A 23275-nucleotide genomic window follows, 5' to 3' on the forward strand; every position below is an offset into this window, starting at 1 on the left:
CGGGCGCTGGCAAACTTGCAAACCTGTTCGTCCATACAGCTATGGCAAATGGTATTGAAGAAGACCTTGCAGAAGTGTTCGGTCGATTACCTGCGCGCTTAACCATCCCTAAATGTGCTGCTTTTGATACTTGCACGAGAAACGGTCCCATTTGGCGGTTTTGTTTGCAAGCTGACAATTTTCTTATTATTTCATTCATATTTCATTTATTTACCTTTTCTCCAATCCAACTACAATGCAAGCACCAATAATGGAAGAAAAAGCCGAAATTTTCACCTTTGAAAAGGTATTCAAATTTATTATTTCCATTTTTATTTTTCTATTTCATTAATAACAATAATAATAATAATAAATCACTTTGATTTTTTTTCTTTCTTTTTGTTCTTCTTCTTCTTCTTTTCATGCATATAATATTATTCATTTAAATTTTACATACAGGGCGATTTAGTATGGTACAACACGAAACAAGGCTATGCATTGCCAGGCAAGATTACAGAAGTAGACTCTGCTTCATCTACAGCTTGGGTGCAGTCTAATGACAAGGTATTATTATAAGCTGTTTAATTTGTCGAAACAAAGTATCTATTTATTAAAAATATGCATGAATTTATTATTTTTAGAAAGAAGAAATAGCTGAATTTCATTTCAATGATTTACAAAAGAGGGCAAGCGATGCAATGTGCTTTGAAGATCTCGTCCAATTAGAGTAATAATTTTTTACTTTTCATTTATTGCGTAAAAATACCATTTTATCCACATATATCATCACATATTGCAGTGATCTTTGCAATCCAGCCGTGCTCTGGGCACTGAAAACACGATTTGAATATGGGAAAACTTACGTAAGCATCAAGCTTTTCTTGAACAAATGAAATAGCATTTTCGCAAACATCAATCCATTAATTAATTATTAATGTATATTATATCAGTTATTGGATAAGGAGGAATTTATTAAAATTCCAATAATAAAAAGAATCTAAAATTTATATTAGAAAATCTTTAGACATATATCGGCGAAATGCTGATCAGCATCAATCCGTATCGTCATTTGGATGTGTATGGTCCTGAAATAATGGAGCAGTATAGGAAAAAGATGACGACTTCTCTTCCATCGTAAGTGACAGCTGAAAAATGATTGCAACTCAACTTGTGTCATTTATTCAGGCACGTGTATGGCTTTGCAGAAATGGTGCAAAGACGACTCTACGCTTTTGATACAAGTCAATGGATTATTGCAACGTGTGTATAAAATTTGATAAATTTTATGCTTATTATTTTCAATTTTTCCAATTCTTCCAGTGGTATCACAGGAAGTGGCAAGACTGAATTATGCAAATTAATGGTGCAGTATTTTGCAGAAGGGTGTAAAAGAGAAATGAAGTGTGAAAGAAATTTATTCATTTCAAATCAACAAACAACTTTAATGCTTGCTTTAATTAGGGAAGCCGCATTCAATGATAAACTCTATCACGCGATGCACATTCTACAGTCATTTTTAAATGCAAAAACAGCTGCAAACGACAATTCAACTCGTGGTGGAAAAATCTACTCATTGCAATATCAAAAGTAATTCATCATTTGTTACAATATTTCATGAAATTAATCAATCGTTATGCAGTTTACTTCTTTTTTTTGTTACTTTCACTTATTATATTACCACTTATTGCACACAGTTCACACAGCTATTGTATATAGTTGAATTAATCATTTTTGTAACTTTAATAATGGTGATTTAAAAATTCTTTAATATGTAAAAAGTATAAAATGGTTGACAGGATTATTGAAGCATATTTTCAAATGCCAATAAAAAATTTTTATGAAAGCAATCACAGTACAGTAGTACAAAGTAAACAAACATGTAAAGTATGAAATATTTTTTGTAGCGTTACATTTTATTTAAAAAAATTGCATTTGTAGTAAAAAACTTATTGGAGCCAAAGTTGCGTGTTGTCTGTTAGAAAAGACTCGCCTAGTGAGCCATGTCAAAGGTGAGAGAAATTTTCACATTTTTTATGAAATGATAGCTGGCTTGAAGCAACAGACACGACAAAGCTTCGGATTGAATACGCCGGAAAACTTCTTTTACCTAAACCAAGTGATAAGATGATAAAATAACAAAAAGCGGCATATTTATACATTTATATAACATTTATTTAGGGAAAATGCGTCAAACTGAGTAGTAGAGAAGAGAACAATTTTGAGCTTCTCGAAAATGCTCTTGAAATAATAAAAATTACATTGGATCAACGTCATTATATTTTCCGATTGTTGTCAGCAATTCTTCATCTTGGAAACATTTATTTTGAAGAACAGGTATAATACAAGTACTAATTAATTTATAATGTTAAGCAAGCAGAGTGGCGCAGAGGAAGCGTGCTGGGCCCATAACCCAGAGGTCCGTGGATCGAAACCACGCTCTGCTAAAGTGTTTTAAACCTTCAATTATTCATCACGGATCAACTGAATCAGATTTTATTTCAAAATTTTACTTTCTATAATTATAATTTATTTTCTGCATTAACTGTTCATTAATAAAATAAAATAAAATATAATATAATATAACAATTGACTGGAACTAAACAGCACAGCATATCAACTATGTTCATGATAGAATGAACAAAAAATTCCTTTTAAAAGTAAAAATAGTAATTTGACAAATAATTGCGCAGTAATGTAAATGAATGGATGGATCTGCGCAATTTTCTGATATGATTTTCTTCTTATTCAATAAATAAATGATGGAAATTTTTAAAGTTTCGTTTTTATTTATTGGAATATTTTTAGACAGAAGACAGCAATCGAAGACTTGTTATAGCCAATCCAAACGAAGTACAGTGGGTTGCATATTTGTTACAAATGGATCCGGACGAGATAACTCATCGATTGACAACAAAAGTGATAGTAAATGGATTTTGAAAAGTTCATTGTGTAAAGTGTTCATTGTAATTGATGTTTTGTTTCAGGAATCTCGAGATCAGAAAGTTGTACATGCTTTGACATTGGATCGAGCTCTAGATATCAGGTAATTTTTAAAATGTCTGAAAAATATTCCACTCGTTCTCGATTTCAATGTTGATTTAAATTTTAATTTCAACATATTTTCAAGAGATGCTATTGCCAAAGAACTGTACGTGGGTTTGATCAGATGGATTATTATGAAAATTAATAAACAGCTCTGTGACACTGGCGACGACTGCAACGAAATAAACATTTTGGACCTGTACGGTTTCGAAGTAAGCACAGAGATTGATTGATTGTGAAGTTCATTGAATGAGCATGAATTAATTTTCCACGTCAACATTGTATATATTTAGTGCTTTAAAGTGAATTTCTTTGAACAACTCTGCATCAATTATATCAACGAACGCGTTCAAAGGTTGTTTGTCCGAGTGCAGTTTTGCTCTGAACAAATGGAATATATTCGCGAAGACGTCGTCTGGGATAGGAATGTCGGAGCTAACCTGCTCAACAACTCCATTTTCAACATTCTGGCCAAACAGCCAAACGGCATCTTATCGTTGTTGGACGACGAGTGCAGCTTTCCCAAAGGGTCTGATGAGTCGTTTCTAATCAAATGCCAAAACAATTACGACGACAGCCCACTTTTCACGGCTAAAACAAAGCGTCAACCTGGGTTTGTTGTGCAGCATTTTTTCGGACATGCTCGATACAATGTACTTGGATTTGTGGACAAAAATCGTGAAGTGCACAGCGCACAGACTGTGGAATTTTTGTTGGAAAGTCAAAACATTGTAAAACAAAAATCCAAATCAACCATACAAAATTATCTATTAATGATCATTAATTTTTATTATCTATTTTCAGCTTATAGCACAAATGTTTGAAAAGCAAAAATTGGCTTTGTCAAAACGTAAAGAAGAAAGTGAAAATTTTGACACCTATCGCATACGAGCACCAACCTTTGCCATGCAACTGCATGAAGAGTTCAACCAATTGACGAAACGTATAGAGAAGTAAAATTATAATCAAATGTGAAAAATTGCAAAATATCCCACATCATGCATAATCTGTAACTTAGATATATGGTCCATTTTGTTCGTTGTATCAATCCCAATAAAGCGAAAGAAGCCGACGTACTGGACATGCAATTTGTACTTGAACAAATTAAATGTCTGGGTCTCACTGAAGTTTTGCATATGCAAAAGTTTGGTTTTACGATTAAAATGAAATTCAGAGATTTTCTCGTCAGGTAAAAATGATTTCAAATTGCCACTGGCAGTGTTCATTCAGTGCGGATTGGTTCATGTAGATATGGATGTCTGAAACCTGAAGCTGCAACAGTGGAAACGAAAGATGAAAAAAATATGTGCCTGTACATTTTGACATCCTTAGCTCATCAGTATTTCCAAGACTTTCGCATTGGTAAAACCAAGGTAATTCATCATTGAACTTGCTGTTGAATTTTTTAACAATGTTTGATTCAGGTGTTTATGAAAGATATTGTAGCTGAACATTTGGATTCCATTTTGAGTGAACGTCTCAGCAGTTCAGTGATAATTATTCAAAAATATTGCCGTGGTTTGTTGGCAAGAAGAAAATTCCATCACCTATACGACTGGATTACACACTTGCAAGCAATTGTGAGAGGTTCTCAAGCCAGGTAAATTTAAAGTGTTTTAAATTAACATTAAAATAACAGACAGTTGTTTTGTAAAATTAGAAAGAAATTTTCCCTGATAAAAGCAAAAATGGCTGAAGAAGCACAGCAGTATGCTAAACAAAGTCGAAATTTAGAAGTGTTTCGAGAATTATCAATAAAACCAAATTCACAAGATAGCAATGCTAATTTACAAGTAACTGTTAACATGGCTATTGAAAATGTTATAATCGAATAAACACTGATGCTTTCAGCAAAGAAATTCCTGCGCTATTGTTTCGGTGAATCACTTAGAAATGCCTCAGAATTTAGCTGAAATGCTTTTAACAACGACGAGTAAGTTAATAAATAAGTTTATGGTTTTTTCAATGATCCGTCAATTTGGATCATTCCAATTCTTCTTTCGATCCTTGCATTAGAACAATTTTTGCCTTTGAAAATTTTACATGGCATAGATTATTACCATCTATTTTATTGGAGTTTTTATTTATGCCCATTTTTTAAGATTTAGATGCTGATAAAAATATAGTTCGTGCAGATCGTCTCATTGCATCGCATCATGAACAAGAGTTTATTCTACCCCATGACTTACACGAATACTCTTTCAACAAATATGCACAACAACATTTCAAAGTATTATGAATGAATATTTGAAGCTGTAAAAAATGTCACTTATAAAATTCACCTATAGAATCACACTTGGCAGATGCGCCGTGATCCTATCAATACACCATTTCTGCACAAAGACAGTGAAGCAGAGATGCAACTTTCGCTTACACTTTTTAGACTGGTCTGCAAATTGCCAAATACGCTAATTGAATAATAGCTATAAAATTGTTGCAGATTCTTCGTTACATGAACGACACTTCGCTTTCATCGTCGCAAGAAATTATTTTATCCAACTACATTATTCAGAAAGTAATTCTTTTAATGAAATCATTATTCATTAAATTCATTATTTATTTTTCAGGGAATTGACAATAAGAATTTACGCGATGAAATTTACGCTCAAGTCATAAATCAAATTCATGGCAATCCAAATCAAGCAAACGCAGAACGTGGTTGGAGACTGCTTGGACTCTGCGCTTCAGCATTTCCTCCAACAGATGCCATGTTCAAATATGCACTAAAGTAAAATTGATATTGAAAGAACAAGGGGAAAATTTTAATTTCTTCCATTTTCATTCATCAGCTATGTGATGAATGCAGATTGTGATGGATTTAAAAATTTGCTCAAAACCAAACTACTCCAGAGCATACATGACAACAACACTACTATGCGACGCTATCCACCGTGCATTTTGGAACACAAAGCAGTTCGAAGCAAGGCAAAGATGGCTTTGCTTTCTTACTTGAGTGACGGTATACTTTATTATCATTTTGTAAAAAGAAGAAAGATGCTATAAAGAGAGATTGTTTTACATTTTGTGTAAGGTAGTAAAGTCGGTTCTCAAATTGATTCTTGGACCAAAGCTGAAGAATTTGCTGAACTGGCCCTGAAAAATGGGTAATTTTGCATATATTGGTGTTTTGTTTAAAGTAGAATTTTGCAACTTTTAAGAGGAATCAGTGAATGCACCGGTTGGACTGTCAGTCTTGAATGTCAAGATGCTGTAATTCGTTTGAATGGAAACCAATACTTGTTGGACGTGCTCAGTTACATCGAACTACCCCAGCTATTTCCGGCCCAGAAATCAGATTACTTGATTACAATGAAGCAGCATAAGAAGCCCCATCTTGAGCCGTCGACAATTCAAGAACGACTTGAAGCGCTCGAACGCAGACCAAACCTTAGAACATTGGTTTCTGATGATTTTCATTCGTCAAAACTTAAAAACGGTGGCTCCATCAGAAGCCTTGTTCACAAAGCACGACTACAACGTGGAGAAAAATTGGACTCTGGTATAAAGTTATTTATTTTTCACATGTGACATTTGAATTTGTTAACATCTCGCTGCAGCTTCAGTCAAGCAAGAATGGTTAAATTGGAATGAAAAATGTGCAGCTCAAAACAAAATGAGACCAGGTCATTTAAATTTGGATCATGATGGATCTGTAACTAGTAAGCAGCGCATTTGCTTGCTATTTAAAAAAACAAAAGAAAATTTTTTTCATTTTACCAAGTGTTTCGATGTGATCTTTCATTGTTTTTCATTTTCTCTAATATTATCATTTAGACAATGCTCGCTGCCAAAGTAGAATGAGCTCAAATTCATATCAAACTGATCATTCAATACTTACCGCAGATACAAGCAATCAAACCCGACCACCGAGTAAGTGAACATGATTTGTCTTTTTTGGTCGCCTATAAAACAATTTACAATTTCCAATTAATTCATCACAAATGCTTAATATATTTGATATTGAATGGAAATGAAAACTGCCATATGTCATAATAATAAAAAGCAGTATTACATGTGAGAAATAAACAAAATCAATTTATTGAAAGTTATCAATTGCGTGTGATTAAGAGAGATATTTGATGTTCGGTCAATTTTTAGGTTCAGTCAATACACTAAGAAGTAGCAAGTTTTGTGAAACAAGCCATCCATTAGTAGATGAAAATCAACGTAAGACATTTTCGTGGAGCAGAACCTCAACCCGCCCGGAAGCTCCTGCTTTGGCAAATAATTTGTCTAGTCAAGCAGAACAAAGTGAAAATAGTAAAAATTTATCATTTGTTATTTTATTTTAAAAACTTCACAATTTTTACCTTCTTAAGAGCAAAATTGTCAAAATTATGATAAGGAAAATGTTGACAAAAAAAATTCTATTCCTGCAGAACAAGCTGTTATACAAGATATTGCATACATGTCTATCAGTAAGTTTACTTTTGATATTTAAATGTATATTTTTTTTAATTTAATTACTAGAAAAACTTACAGATCGGCGACCAATTTCAAACTATTCCAGTTTATCCAGCCATTTCCGTGGTATATCTATACCAGGGAGAAATTCTGAAGTAGATGAATTCTTGGATCAACTTTTCAATCCTGTAACAGTATAATGTTTATACGTCGTATTTTATGGTACTTTACAATAAATGCACGCTTCTGAAAATAGGTTCTTGGAAATATGAATGACCCAAAAAGTTTAGCTGCTACCATCAAAGGTGGCGGAGATGAATCGGATAACAAAAATCAACCAGTAGCTGTAGAGCAAGCTCAAACAATGTACTCATCACTATATTCCTTCATGCCACAGTATGCTTCTCCTGTGTTTATGATGATGCCATATGACGGTAAGTTTTAAAATTAAAAAGGTCTTAAGTAAAAAAATATCTTTTCTGATGTTTTTATTGCTAGCAGCAAGAATGTTCATGCCAAATCAGAGGGATTCACAAGTTCAAGTAGGTTTAAATTAGCTGACTGATATTTTTTAATGCCATTGTTTTGCAGGGAATGCAACAGTTTTCTAATGTTAAAGCACAAGGAAATTTCAACGCAGACCAAGCAAACGTATTAATGCCCGTGCCACTTATGCCGGTTCCATTCGGATCATACGTAAATTTTCTAAATATTTTTTTATACTTTTGTGTATCGTATGTTTTGAAGCAAAACTATAGCTACTTTTAATACGTAATAAATGTTTTGTATTCTTTTATAAAATATGTATTTAAAATAAAATTGAAAGAAACATTATTTACATCAAAGAAATAAATTAAAACTATTCTGTAATAATTGAAATGTATTTTTTACGTATGAACCAAAATAATTAAATTTAAGCAAATAAAATTTAACTTATGAAATGTAACGCTTGGTCATTTGTTGAAATTTATGAAACAGTTAAAATGAAGCATACAAAATTGTTAGTATTGCAGTTTTTTTTAATCTATTTGAAATTTGCTAAGGTTGTGCAACAGTTATAATATCATTAGATTAAACTTTATTGTAAAATGTTTATAGATGCAGGCAAATTCCATTGGGCAAGAAGCGTTTAAAGGCCCCTCTAATATGTTGCCTTTGTCAATGTAAGATATTTCCAAAAGAAGTTACGTTTTCAATGTTGATGAGAATTTTTTAAATTATTTTAGGAATCAGAATTTTAGTCCAAATTACAGATTACAAGAATATCAACATCCATTACCTCCAAATGGTGTTGGATCAGACGTGATGAATACTTCATTTAATCCTCATGTTGTGAATCCCAACAGTACTGATGAGCCTTGCGTTCATGTAAGTAAATTTAAATTAATTGCTTTTACTTTTAAAGAGATTTAAAGATTTTTTGCTTTTATTTTTGTTTTACGAGTTGTAAAATTTAACTTTCATGTCTAACAATGTAGTGCTTTTAGGAAAATAATTTCAACAATGATCTGAGCAGTAAAGTCAAAGAAGAGATGACTTCTCTATCTGAAGCAGGGTATATTTTACACATTTCCTTGTTATGCAGTTTTAACAAATTGCAGACAAAATATTAAGCACATTTCAACAGTAATATTTTGCAGGACTGGTGACAGTATAACAAACTAATGTTAGAAATTTTGCATGCATACATTTTATAAAAGTAAACTGCACTTTTAAGTGAATTTGATTCTATTTTATTTTCTGTGTAAAAGTAATTTTTATTTGTCTATTTTTTGTTATTATATTATTTTTTATTCTACTTTCTTCTTCGAATTTAAATTGCGTTGAATTAGCATGTAAAAGTGTAAACTGGTATGAATGGGATGAGTGATTATATAAAATTTCAAGGTTTTAATGACAGAGAAAGTTGAAAATTATATAAATTTACTTTAGGTCATTTTTTCCAAATAGTTCTCAGTTGTGGAAAGGAAGAGATGGTAAATTTTAATTAATTCTAGTCAATAATTTGCCTGGTGATGAAATTTCGTCATTTTGCAGCGATGAAAAGTAAAAATGAAGACGACAGTAATCAAAAATTGTTCTATCAGTGGGAGCAAATTTCGAAATCAGATGCTGCGGCAAAATGCAAACCTCTGTCCACTCCAACTAAAACTTTAATTGAAGAAGAAACTAGAAGCTTGTTATCAAGAGATAGTTTTGCTTCGAGAGATATTATAAATAGAAATAATACAAAGTCTGTTGCCTCTTTGGATGCTTCAAAAGAGCATGAAAATATTGATAACAGCAATTACAGTACACTGACAACAAGTGAAAATAAAATACACCAGAAAGAGTCGGGCAATATGAAAACATTGTCGAGAGAACATTTGTATGGAAATTTGACTTATGACAGTGAAAATCGTTGGATTAATCCGTGTGAAAATGTATGCCAAACAGAAGATGATCGCTGTCGAAGCAACACGCCCACCGCTTATCGTCTAGAGCAGCCTCAGCTTACCAGTGCAGAAAGCTTTGATACGCTACCTGTTTTACACAGAGATGCGAGTAATGTGTTATTTATGTCAAGCATTGAAATTCATCCGTAAACAAGTGAATATTATAAGCAGGTGAATTTGGTTACGGCAATCGGGTGCCAATGAGGGATGGTTTGATGAAAATCCCTCCAAGCATTTGTTCAACATCAACTCGAGAAAGTAGAATTGATTCGCGGCCAAGTTTCAAAACTCATGATTATTTCTCATCCACATTAGTTGGATTGAAAGAAAAACGACGTGGTCCTGCATTAACATACGGCAATGTGGCGTGGACATTAATGATCCGAAAAGAGGTTGCTGAAGTTATTATTTTACTTTTTTCATTATCCTAAAATATAGTTTTTGCATTTTATAGTTGTTTTTCCCAAACGATTCTCTGCAAGATCCTGCTGCACTGGATGCAATATTTTATCAAATAGTTCGAGATACATTCAATGAGAAGGACAGTTTTCGACTGGAAAAGGCGGAACGTAATCAAATGATACGCTTATTAAGTAACAAAAATTATATTATTATACAATAATTGAAAGCAGTGTTCAGCAAGGCAGTTTACTGTTGTTTTTAGCATCGAATGGAATTGAATTAGAAACACTAACCAGCGCTAACATTTCACCATCGTTCAAGAAGCACGTCGTTCAAATTGCACGCTCTTGGCCGTTGTACTTTTGTCGATTGTATCCAGTTACGGTAATAATAGAATTTAAATTTTTATTTTATAACTGGAAAGTGTAATTTCATTAATAACATGCACAGGTGAGTAGTAAATTTGGAGAAGATCGTCCTCATTATGTTGGAATTTCCGAATCTGGAATATGGCTAATCGACAGACAAGGTGAAGGAAGTGACGAAGCATTGCGTATTGTCGAATGCTACGAGTATGCATTTACAACGAAGCTTATCGTGTTAGTGTATATTTTACAACGCTTGTTGCCTTTTTTTCAAAAAACAAAATAGGTTTGAAGATATTGATCACACAGAAGCTACAGAAAATGAATTTTTACTTTCAACAGTTAATGGAGTTATTATACGAGTATCTACTAAATCTGGCGAAGAAATAACAAACTTGGCTAACAAATACATGTTTGGACCTAATCAAGTAGATTTCATTTCAAACGAAAAAGAGATATGTTTGCAAATGTGAAATTTCATTAGGGAAAAGAATACGTTCGTGCTACGGCAGATTATATAACAGAAGAACCGAATTTATTGTCCTTTCGAAAAGGAGATATCATTCAGCTGGTTAAAACAATGCCAGATGCACATCCTGGTTCAGGTATTTAATTGAAATTTTGGACATGGTTTTCAAGGGAATAAACAATTCGTATTACAGGGTGGTTATATGGAAAGATTAACACGAAATATGGATTTTTTCCAAAAGAGCATTTGGATCCTATAAGTGACAGTGAAGAAGAAGCAGAAGATGATGATGATGATGAAAATGAAGAACAGGCAAGCGAGGTATTTTTATATTTTTTAAAATTAATTAAACGTTAACAATTTTGTTTTACTTTCTTTTGTTTGAATAACCAATTACTGTTCAGTTGTATTGAACAGGCGAAGAATTAAAGAGAAAATTTTAAGATTTAAGATTCAAATATTGGCACGTTTATTGTAAAGAGGTTAAGTGTCCGAAGGACGTAAAGTCGTTCAAAAGAGTTGAGATATTTTTGATAAAATGACATCAGATCATTTTGGCTAAGTGAAAAATAATATTGATTGCTCACGAGACTTTTATAAAATAATTATACCACTGTTTAAAGCAGTTGGCTTGAAAAAAAAACTAGTTTTTCGCTTTATGCAATTGTTCTCATACTTGTTGAGTGGAAAACTGTATTTCTCTTTTTCAAATCTCAACTCCAATAACTGTCACAAAATTGATGAGTGAAAATTGAAAACAATTTTGAATATAGTAATTCAACGAATATGCTTTTCTTGTGTTTTGTATTTTGGAATCGACATTCGTGGAATTCTCTGAAAACGTCAATTATGTGTGAGAAATGGAGGAAGAAATTTTTGTTTTTCAATCAAGTGCACTTGTTAATTTAATCATTTTTGTTTACTGTAGAATAAAAATAATAAAGTAGCAATTTTGAAGAAAAACATGATCGGGCAGTTTTGAAAGCGTTTAACAAGTATAAGTAGAAAATTTTGAAAAAGAATAAACATGTTTGACATGACAACTTAATTGCTTTAAATTTTTGCGAAGAAGGTTTTTGTAAATTTTCCAGTTTTGCAAGTCACGTTAATGTTCAGTTTTAGTTTTGAAAAAAATGAATTTTTAATGAACTTTAAAAATTATTGGCAAATAAATATCTGAAAATTTTATTTATAAAGTGTTTGTCATAAAATTAAATTAAAGATTGGTATGAATATTTAAAGATAGATTCGATCAGTCGTCGAAGGTGAGGTCAAGTAAGCTGCAACAGGAAATGAAAGTTTTTGCCCATTAAATTTCGACACCATTATTCACAGCCATGCATTAGTTTTAAATTATGTCAAAATAAAAGTTGTTCAATTTTCATCGCTATTATTCACACTTGAAGTTATTTTCTTCAGTGATTTTATTTTTTTAAATTTGTCTGTAAAATGTTATAAAATTGAAATAGCAAGCTATTTTTTGTTATAATGGAAAAATCAGTTTTTTCCAAAACTTGTTTATTTTTTGAAATTATCTTATGTGAGATATTGAATAATTTTTTTTCCCCAAATTAAATGTTTAGTTTGGAGTATAGTTTTGATGTTGTTTTGTAGAAATTCAAGTATAAAAATTGAAATGCGAACAAAAAGCAAAAAAAATGGAGAAATTTTCTTCTTCAGAAATTTAATTAAAACCATTTTACTAGTGATTGTTAATGTTTAATTTTTTTACTTTTCAAAAATTGCAAAAAGTTGAACAATTTAAATTACTTGTGTGTGTGAGAGACAGAGAGAGAGAAGGGTGGGGGGGCAGAGGGAGAAGAAAATGAAGAATAGGAATTGAAGAATAGGAATTTTTGAAAATGTTGAAAAATTTAAATTATTTAAAAATAATTAAAAAAAAGAGGAATCTTCAACTTTAGGTGACAAATGCCTGTGTACAAGGATGAATGAATGTGAGAGGTTGTTTGAGAAAATTGAAATGTAGGAAGGTAGAAGAAGTAATATTTATTTGTAGCAGAGATTATTAGCCATGTGAATGAAACCTTGACCGTTTGTGTTGACTATGAAATATATTTTGAAATAAGAAGAGATGTGATGAGATGTGATGAGATGTTGCTGCTTCTTGTGTTGGTTGTGGTGGTGCATGTTGTTGTTGTTGTTGTTGATTGTGAACAGGACAAGCAGACGATGACAATGTCGTTTCTGGGTCGTTAAGAAAAAGTTTGCGCACTTGATTAGAATGCGGCTCAATTTTTGGTCAAAAGGCCTCGAGTGATTGCTCTTTGGCTAGTTTGCCCTTTTGTTCAGAATCAGAAAACGGCTCAATGTCGAAAAGCGGCTAACTAACTACTTGCTAGATGTTGGAAAATTTGTCATCAATTTTCCTCCTCTGCTTGCTTGCTTATATCTTCGTTTATTTGAATCATCTTGACGATACATTGCACAAAAATTTCCACTTCATTCACAGAAAAACAAATATTAAGCAACATTTTGAATATTGTGAAACATCCCGTCATTATTTTTCACAATGAAACACCACGACAACATTTACACTTTGGCTAATTTGCCCAAACCCAAACCATCTTATAAATATCACATCTGCTGCTTTTCGTTTCGTTGGCCCCTAATAGAGGATCAGTATTATATAAAATATGTAAGTTTGTTTTGCGAGTGGAAGTTTTAAAGGAAAATTATGCAATATTTTCCTCTTCAATTGTTTGCTTGTTCAGAAATATTGAATAATGAAATTGGACAAGTAACTTTGCAGACCCCCTGAGCATACTGTTTGTCAATATGTCATTCAGTATTGTTGGGTCGAGGCAGGGGTGAATGACTGTTGTAAATTTTTTTAGGTACCCAACGGCCTTGAAGCGTCGAATCAGATGACCCCGACAAGCCCGCCGCCCGTATCGGCGCACTCAACACAAGACAAGCTGACCATGATGGAATTTGCGATGCTTCATTTCCGTGAAGCGCAAAAGTAATTGTTCACATTTCAACAGAAAAGATAATATTCAAATCAATTTCAAATATTATTAATTTATTTCAATGAGCAAAATTATCTATTTCAATAATTTAACCAATCGAATAGAGATATTTGAATAGTTTTAAAAAAAATACAAGTTAAATCTGATTTTCAAAGCTGAAATTAATTAATTAATTAATTAATTAAAAAATAATAATAATAATTGATTTGTAAAGTATTTTATTTGAAAATAATTTCACAATGAAAAGAAGTAGAAAGCAATTTAATCATTTTATTGAGTCGACAGTTGGTTCACGATGACTACGACAGTCAGTTCATTTAATTGTTATTGAATAAAATTCGCATAAAAATAAAATACAATTTTGTTCATTTATTTCACCTAACTAACAATTGTAGGTTTTTAATTTATGCATTTCATTATTATCATTCTTTATCCTTATTCGAGGATGAAATGTTGGTTCTTTTCAATTGCTTCTCTACTGAAATTTTATTCGACAAAAAAAGATTCAATTTTGATATAATTTACAACAATGTACTATTTTAATTGTTTTCATGTACGATAAAATTCAATTCATCATAGTCATAAGGTTAAATGTAATTTTCGTATTTACTTGTTTGCTTTTTTTCAATTTTCAGATATGAATCTACTCAAAATAGCACCTTAACTACATTGAAAAGAAAATCAAGTAAGAATGGACAATAATTTATATCATTTTGGAAATTTAGTTCTAAATGTTATCCACTTTAAGAAAAAGAATGGACTTGGAAAGATGTAGCAGATCTTGTAAAATTTACAAAAGTAAGATGTTTATTTATGAATTATTTGTTGTAATTTTTCAATTCGTTGGTGTTGTTTTTCATTTTAAAGTTAATTGATTTCGTTGATAATTTTTTTACTGTACCTGTAGTCACCTATACAAAATCCGTTGCTGAAACTCGACAAAGGGGATGTTGGTAAATTGGCTGTTGACTGTTTCTTGAGTATGCATATTTTATAACTTGTTCAAATGTAATTGAATTTACATTGATTAAGATTTGATGATGTACATGGGTGATTATCCTTTGAAAAAGGATAACAACTATTTGGATTGTGTTTACAAAATAATGGCTGCATGCAGAGAGCATCCAATCTTGCGAGATGAAGTGTACTGTCAAGTGATCAAGCAGATCACAAACAATAAAAGCTCCAAACCGTGAGTTGAACACTTTAATAATAATAAGAATTATGAAAAAGTGAAAAAAAAAGTTAATTTAGTGATAGCGCATTGATGGGATGGAGAATGCTTTCCATTTTGACTGCTTATTTCGATTCGTCGGATGTTTTTCGGCCCTATTTGCAGAAATATTTGAGTGATTCAGCTAGCGACAATAGAAGAGCTTATCACGGTAGCTTTTGAAAGTTTGAAAGATATTTTTCTTTGCACAATTTGCACACAATTCAGGCACTGCGATGGAATGTTTCCAAAATTTTCGACAAACTTTACAATTCGGTGGTCGCCGATTCATTCTTAGTCCCCAAGAATTGGAATCAATATCGGTAAGTTCAATTTTTCAGTTTTGGTTATTTATGCAATTTAATACTTTTTATTTGTCATTTTTAAATTCAAAAATAATTAATTTATTCATTTTATAGTTTTTCATTATTTATTTTATTATAAAAGACAGTTTCAATTGTTAAGAAGAAATTTTATAACTGAAACTTTTGTGCAAATCCAAAATCGACATAATAGCATATAATTTAATAGAATTCTTTTGTTGAAAGTCGACCAAATTTTAATTCACTATTTATAACAACAATATAGAATAATAGCAAAAAATTATAATAATAATAAAATGAGATTGAAATTATGAAGCATAATACAAAATTGTGCTGGTGTCAGCTATTTTTGAAACTGTTGAGGGATATTTTTACTGGAAAATTTAAGAATTGTATTTGTTGTAAGTAAATTTGAGATTTAATTAATTAACTAATCCATTTATACTCCTCAGTAATTTGCATGAATTTATTTTCGTAATCAATTTTCAGCAAGGAAAAAATTTGAAAAGACAAGTTTACCATTTGCCAGGAGGCACGAAGAAAGTGATCAACACGAAATCTGTAACTGTTGTCGAAGAGATCATCAAAGAGTTGTGCATTGATTTGAATGTCAGAAGTTCTCTTGAGCAACAAGAATTCAGTCTTTGTGTTGTAATCGAATCAGGTCTTTCAATGAATAATTAATAATATCTCTTTACAAAGAATAATAATTAAAAATTTTTTTTTTCAAATTGCTATAGACAACGTCATGAGAATACTTTCTAATGATGAATACATTTTGGATATCACCAGTGAACTTGAAGAAATGAAAAGAGAATATTTTCTGCTTCTCAAAAGAATCGTTTGGATGCATCCATTAAGGAAAGATAGTGAACTTTACACGGATATCATGTTTTTCCAAGTAGAATTTTATTTTATTTTATTTTTTCAAATATAATCATCAAACTAAACTGACTGAGATCAATCAATTAACAATTTTACAAAGTATAGGTTCTGCCTGATTATATAGAAGGGCTTTTGGTAGTAATGAGAGGACCAGATTCTGTTAGCGCAGCAACAATGGTAAGTTAGATTGGTAATTTTTTTTTCATTAACAAACTGAAGCTCATTAGCTTCACTTTCAGGATGACATAGCTACTTTGGGTGCTTTGCTGGCATGTGCAGATGATGACTGGGATGGTCAGATGGTGACCACTCGGGATATTGTCCATCTTTTACCAAAAACTGTTCACAACATTCGTCATGTCACTTTGGAATTGTGGACAGATCGGATAAATCAAAAACTTCGTCAACTTTCTTCCAAAACTTTACCAATTGTTGCACGAGCGAAATTTTTGGGTATTCAATTGCCTACTTTATGTGCTTTTTGGTTTTGCTATTTTCTTCGATTGTAGACTTGTTGCAAACGTGGCCTTTGTTCGGTTCCACATTTTTTTACATTCCAGTAAGATTTTGTACAATTTAAAATTTTTGAATTACAATTGCAATTACAATTACAATGAACATTTTGTTGTTCTCATTTCAGAGTGTGTCTGATCCTAGAGCAAAAGGTGAATGCCTTATGGCGTTGAATCGTCATGGAGTGCAGTTTCTAGATATACACACTCATGTAATTAATACAAGCAAATTAACTGCTTTGTTGAAAATATTCCACGACAATGTTCATTCATATTTAGGAAGTGTTGTTCGAATTTCGGTTGAATGAAATTTTGTCGACGCAAAAATCTTACCCCGATGGTACAGCGTCCATGAATCAGCAATCCGCAGTTGAACATATGGACATAAAAATTGGTAATATGCTACAACAACACGTTCTGACTCTTCGAACTGATCAGGTATTTATTATATTTTTTTTCTATGTTGTATCTTATTATTATTGTCACTATTTGTCCAGGGTGCTGAAATTAGCAGATTGTTTGGTCAGTACATATACGTGGATAGTCAAAGCAGAGGACTTCTTGGTATCGAAGGAAAGCATTGAGGCGAATGTCAAATGTTAAATAATTTTGCTTAATTGAATAATTCAAGTTATATATATATTTTTTTTTTCCTTTACCATCAAGCAAAAATGTACTTGCTTTCTATTCTATTCCGTTACTAGAATTTTAAATTGTTCTCAAAAAATGACCAATAGCGTGTCAAATATTGAAAACGGTGCATAAAAAATAATTTCACGCAAAAATTGATGCCGCATGAATTTGTTTCTTTCATTCAATTAATTTTGTAAATTAGATAAATTGATAAAGTAAAAATTATTATAATATTTTTGTAACGCAGAAGAAAAAAAGAAGGTAACCTGATTATTATTATCATTAACTAAGCGATGGAACAATCACCAGTGTAGAATTGTACCAATAAATTGGACATTATAATAATGCCATAAATAAATAAATAAATAAATAAATAAATAGATTCGAAGAAAAATGATATATTTTTCTTTAACTTGATTAAACAGCTAATTGAATTGAATTATACTATGAAAATAGTGAAATAAACGGACCAATTTTAAAACTTTTAGTTAAAATATTTATGCGAACATCTGTCACGTTGTCATTTCAATAAAGATTTAATTTGAGAAAAACCGTTGAAATATATGAATTTTGAAGTGAAGAAAAAGATTGAAAAAAGCAAACATATGGAAAAAAGCAAGCAGTTATATTAATCTTTTGCGTAGACATTAAGAGAATGATGGCATGAGAATGGAATTTTAATTGTTGTTTAATAATAATTGTGTTGAAGAACATGTTGAAAATTTTTTCCAATATAAAGTGATGAATAAGAAAATAGCAGACGTCGATGCAGTCAGTCAGTGGTTGGCCATTTGTGACATTTTGATTTATATATTTATGATTATTATCAGTTTTACAAAACGATGCACGCAATGGTTGAAGAATGGTATATTTTCTTAATAGTATCTACAAATTATAATAAGGTTGTGCATTCAAAAATCCAGGTCACCCCTTGCTGCAAGCTGTCCAACCATTACGACAGAAGTGTCATTTTTACAAGCAAATATGCGGCAACATAAATGACACATCAAGTGACAATGACCCAAGCCAGATGACGAATTCTTTTTATTGTCCATCATCATCATCATCATGATTGTTCTTATCATTGTGTGATTAATATTTTTCTTTTTATTTCTATCATCTGCAGCTAATCTATATTCTCATCTATATATTACCTTTAACTTAAATTTGAATCAATAAACTTCGAAACAATCATCTCATTTCAATACTTGCATGCTTGATTTGCAAAGAAAGCAATCAAATAAAAATATCTCTTTGTGAAATTTTATTTATTTATTTGTTGTTGTAATTGAAATTTTAAATTCGTTCAAATTGATTTTTATCCCGAGAGTATATATAACATGGATCATAAGCTGAAATGAAATAAAATCAGGCAAACAAACCATTCCCAAATCGCCTATGACAAGCATCATGTTTATTATGATGGTTGAATTGGTGACAATTGGTCATTAGAATGATTATTCAACTGACAGTGAAAATTGAAGATGTTCTTTTCAACAGTTTTCGTGTTTCAATGTGAGCTTAACCTTAAAATTCCCTATAGAAAAAGAAAAATATAAAAAAATTACATTTATAGAGGAATTGTAAAAATAGAAGTTGAGGAAAATAAGAAATTGTTTATTTATTTATTTATTGTTTGTTTATTTGTTCAAATTTATCATGATATATATGTATATGTCCTGTATGCCTGCTTTTTGGTACAATTTGAAATTCATTATTTTGTAATGTAAGTGATGTAGAAATGGTTGCCAATTTGCATGTAACGGCTAATGAAATTTATAAATTATTTTTAGAAATTAAAATAATTTCAACTGTCAAGTGAAAGAATTAAGCAAGTATTGTTGAGAAAATTACAATGACCAACATAAATTACATTTCAATGGAGAGCAACTAAATTAAGCAATTTGTTTAAAGAATTGCTTTTGCTTACAGCAAACAAAACATAAAAGCAAACTATGATTTAGCAATTTCAATTGCAACTTTCAAAAATTTAAAAAGAGCTTTTTTCATTTATCTACAACTGACTTTCAATATATATATATATATATATATATATATATATATATATATATATTTGAAATAAAACTGAATATAAAATATTTAGAATATAAATATCTTTGATTTTTCCGTATATCATTTTAATCTTGGATTTCATACAAATCATTCGTACTAAAATTTATTTATTATAATTATTTTTTTCCTTTTATATTTATTGAACGAAAATGTTTTAATATTAAAAAAAAGAAATAAAAACAATATTGAACACTTAAAAAAGTATAAAAATAATTTAAAGTAAGAAAAATGAATAAACAAATCACAATCATATTAATATTATCCTTGTCAACTTTTAAATGTTTAAAATAGAAGCGGACAAAAGTTTCTACTTGAAATTATAAATTAGCCTGTTTAATATTGTTTACTAACCAAGTTAACAATTTTCTGTAGACTAACTAGTTTCGATGATCAATTTCAATTGCTATGCAATAAATTTGTAGTGTCTGCATTATTACATTAATAAATATAATTATAGGTCGATAAAAATGGCAAACAAGCTGAACCAGTCAGTCATTTATGATAGCTGTGAATTTTCACCCATATGCACTGTCATAATATTCATCAAAAAAATGGATAAAATTCATAATCAAAAAAATTACATCATTCATTCATCAGTAAAGATTGAAATGAATAAGCCACAATCAGCCGGCGGCAATAAACATTAGTATACCAATAATTTTGCTAAACAGATGTACTGTAGTATAATTTATAGAAATACATGCATATATGTGCATATATTTTTATTTTATGATTTGCAGAGCATCATTTCAATTTTAGGGTCGTTCTGTTGATCATTTAACAAAGAGTAATGGGCTCATAAAGTTTGCAAATACGAGCAGTGGTCTTATGCAGTAAAATAAATAATGCAATTTCCGTTGACAGTGATTTTGCAAATTTTCTGCTTTAATTTAAATCATCATCATCTGCACCAGTTGGCTTTTTTATACGTTATTTATTTATTTGCAAAAAATAATTTGCTTAGTTGCATTTTTATTTTCAAACCATGCGCAAAAATTGAATTGTTACTTTTTGTTTATTTGTTTCAATAAATATTTAAATCCATTTAATATGAAGGCGGATAGTCTTTTTATTGTTCAATATTATTTATTTTTGAAAAATGAATTTTAAAAAGTGAAAAAAATTTAAAAATAAAGAGAAAGAAACTGTTGTTTCTTTGAAAAATTTCGGTGAATCATCACAGATTTTACCAGCAGTATGCATTAAATATTATATGTGATATTTTTAACACTTTTCAAACAATGCATGTTCGGTTTTAAATGTTGAAATTATTGAAAAATTTTTCAAACGTCCGTCCATTTTGCAAAAGTAGCATTATTGCTATATAGCTAGTTAATTTGTTGGAAAATATTCTTCAATAATCGACTACAATAGTTGGCATTATTTTTGATAAAAATAATTGTTTGACCAGTTGATTTTCGATGAATCATCCAATTTATTTAAATAAAAAATTACAATCAGAAAAAGATGCACTCTATAACTTTCGTATATCAAAATTATGTAAAGTTTGTGAACTTTTTATAATTAAGAATGTGAATTTGAAATTTTTAAATTATCGATCGATAAATAGAATAAATTTATGTTTATTATCAATGAATGATATTTAAATTATTTGCAAATCAGATGCAACAACAACAACAACTGCATTAATGAATCTAATATTAATAAATGTTATGAACAACGATGGAAAAAACAGATTGTGACAACAATGTGTGTGACAAATTGCGTAATGTGAAAACAAAAAAGCATGTTTCAAATAAATAAATTTAAATAAAAACTTTTTTGATAAAATCTTCAACTAGTATAATGGTAGTAGAAGTTGAAAAATTGGCATTTCAAATTCAATTTCAAGGTACGTCACGCAATGAAAATTTTTGGAAGCTTGCTAGAATGGTTGAGCGTGTTGTTATCAGATGCTTTATTGAATAAATGATGAAGGTACTATTACAAAATTGAATTCTCGATTTATTCAATTCCTGTTCTTGTATTCTTATCTAGAAAAAATAGGCTTCATTTCATAATTAATTATTTATTAATTTTATTGTTTCGAAAAATGAAATTCATTTTTATATTGTATTCATCATAATCTAATTAGCATAATAATAATATGTGATTTTGTCACGGTTGAAAAATGTTTTTTCTTGTTTTTTACTTTTTGTGTGTGCTATTTTGAAAAATGCATTTTGCAAACAAGCAAAGCGCAATAAAATTGGTGTCAAATAATTTTCCATACCGACTGGTGAAATGCATTTTCCACTCATTCTAAATACTAGCTATAACGTTAGAACAAAAATTTCGAATCTTTTCAAATTATCCCAACAATGATGATTTTTGTTTTACAATTTATGTGTTCATTACCATTTGCAGTTTATTTTATTAACTTAAATTTAATTTGCATTATTAATTAAAAAAATCAGTCAATCAATCAATCAATGGTGATTTTCAGCTGCTTCATATAGTAGTGAGCGTTGTGAAGCTTGTAAAGCAACATTAGCAATAAAGATCGACTATTATCATCATCATCAGCAATTGATAAAATGTTTCAGTGTTTTGTGGTTGTATCAGTTGTTTAGGATCGTTGTGCAAATGTCAAAAAGTGAAGCTTAAATAACAAAATATCCACCATCAGCATAATAATAATAATAATAATAATAAGCAACAGCGTTTTGTAAGATGTAGTAGTGGATGAAAAAAAAGTTAATAATCATAAATAAAATTTCTCCAAATATCGATAGAGTGGATTTTCTTTTTGAATTGAAGCATTCTGTTTTTTTGCTTTTTACAATTTTCATAAAGTGAAAAATAAAGTTATCATCCAGGGTGGTCAGTTCGATAATGCAATTTGGCTTATTAAAGTAGCATAGATGTTGTGTGAATGAACAAATGAATGGTTCCCAAAAGCAATATACATCATGCCAATGGATGTTGCCAATTTTCTTTTGTGCTTACTCTGCATGCGTTCTTCCTTCTCACTGAAGAAAGAAAGGAAGGAAGAATATTCAGAACAACTAGCTTGGTATAGAATTGATACATTCAATTGCACATTGACCTTTGCTCAACAAACAAACAAAAAAAATACAAAAAATTGAAAACAAAAAAATTAAATAAATAAATAACCAACCAATGCCTTCAATATTAAAAATATATTAGAAAATGTATTTAATATTTTTGTAATTTATTCTACTGTATACTGTATTGTATTGTATTGTCTTGTCTTGTACAGTATTGAGCACAATATTCATCAACAATAGTATAATAATAGAGTATTTGTTCAATCTTTGTTTCACTTATTGCAATTCTGTTCAAACAGTCTAAATACAATTTATAGCAGCGGAGCATGATGAATCACGGACGGCTGAGAGAATAATAATTAACTTTTCATTGTATTAATTTGATTACCATGTGGAAAATGTTGAATATGCTCTTTCAGAAATGACATGTGTAAAGCTTTTATTATAAACATCACACATTTATTACCGGACATTGATTTAAAAACAAACGATAGAATTTCAAATGATCCTTTCAAAACAACTTATTCATATTATTAGCA

General features: G+C 30.3%; 2 protein-coding genes and 1 non-coding gene across 3 annotated transcripts; all 3 read left to right on the forward strand.

The window, feature by feature from the left end:
* Window positions 1-235: 235 nt before the first annotated feature.
* On the forward strand, window positions 236-11100 carry Tsp_06649 (putative myosin head). The gene is made up of 33 exons (XM_003378693.1): window positions 236-286; window positions 439-543; window positions 621-706; window positions 779-842; window positions 1004-1113; window positions 1165-1239; window positions 1300-1566; window positions 1918-1972; window positions 2158-2313; window positions 2785-2901; window positions 2964-3022; window positions 3107-3233; window positions 3315-3752; window positions 3826-3974; window positions 4241-4394; window positions 4446-4621; window positions 4661-4814; window positions 4873-4954; window positions 5124-5251; window positions 5462-5536; window positions 5589-5749; window positions 6180-6520; window positions 6579-6680; window positions 6796-6891; window positions 7341-7439; window positions 7716-7859; window positions 7924-7967; window positions 8017-8121; window positions 8524-8588; window positions 8679-8793; window positions 9423-9974; window positions 10315-10429; window positions 10922-11100. The coding sequence occupies exons 1-33, from the start codon at window positions 236-238 to the stop codon at window positions 11098-11100; spliced, it is 4746 nt and encodes a 1581-aa protein (XP_003378741.1).
* Window positions 2352-2423, forward strand: Tsp_06648. Its single transcript has one exon. It is a non-coding gene; the product is annotated as a tRNA-Met (tRNA).
* A 2740-nt stretch (window positions 11101-13840) lies between the features above and the next one.
* Window positions 13841-17603, forward strand: Tsp_06647 (putative MyTH4 domain protein). Its single transcript, XM_003378694.1, is given in 18 exon segments — window positions 13841-13854; window positions 13867-13924; window positions 13952-14079; window positions 14722-14771; window positions 14835-14884; window positions 14994-15039; window positions 15119-15278; window positions 15341-15404; window positions 15445-15484; window positions 15528-15622; window positions 16112-16286; window positions 16363-16523; window positions 16613-16684; window positions 16747-16960; window positions 17017-17066; window positions 17148-17231; window positions 17299-17457; window positions 17517-17603. The coding sequence occupies 18 exon segments, from the start codon at window positions 13841-13843 to the stop codon at window positions 17601-17603; spliced, it is 1707 nt and encodes a 568-aa protein (XP_003378742.1).
* Window positions 17604-23275: the final 5672 nt, after the last annotated feature.

Source organism: Trichinella spiralis (genome assembly GCF_000181795.1).
Source record: "Trichinella spiralis strain ISS 195 chromosome Unknown Scfld4, whole genome shotgun sequence".
NCBI lineage: Eukaryota > Metazoa > Nematoda > Enoplea > Trichinellida > Trichinellidae > Trichinella > Trichinella spiralis.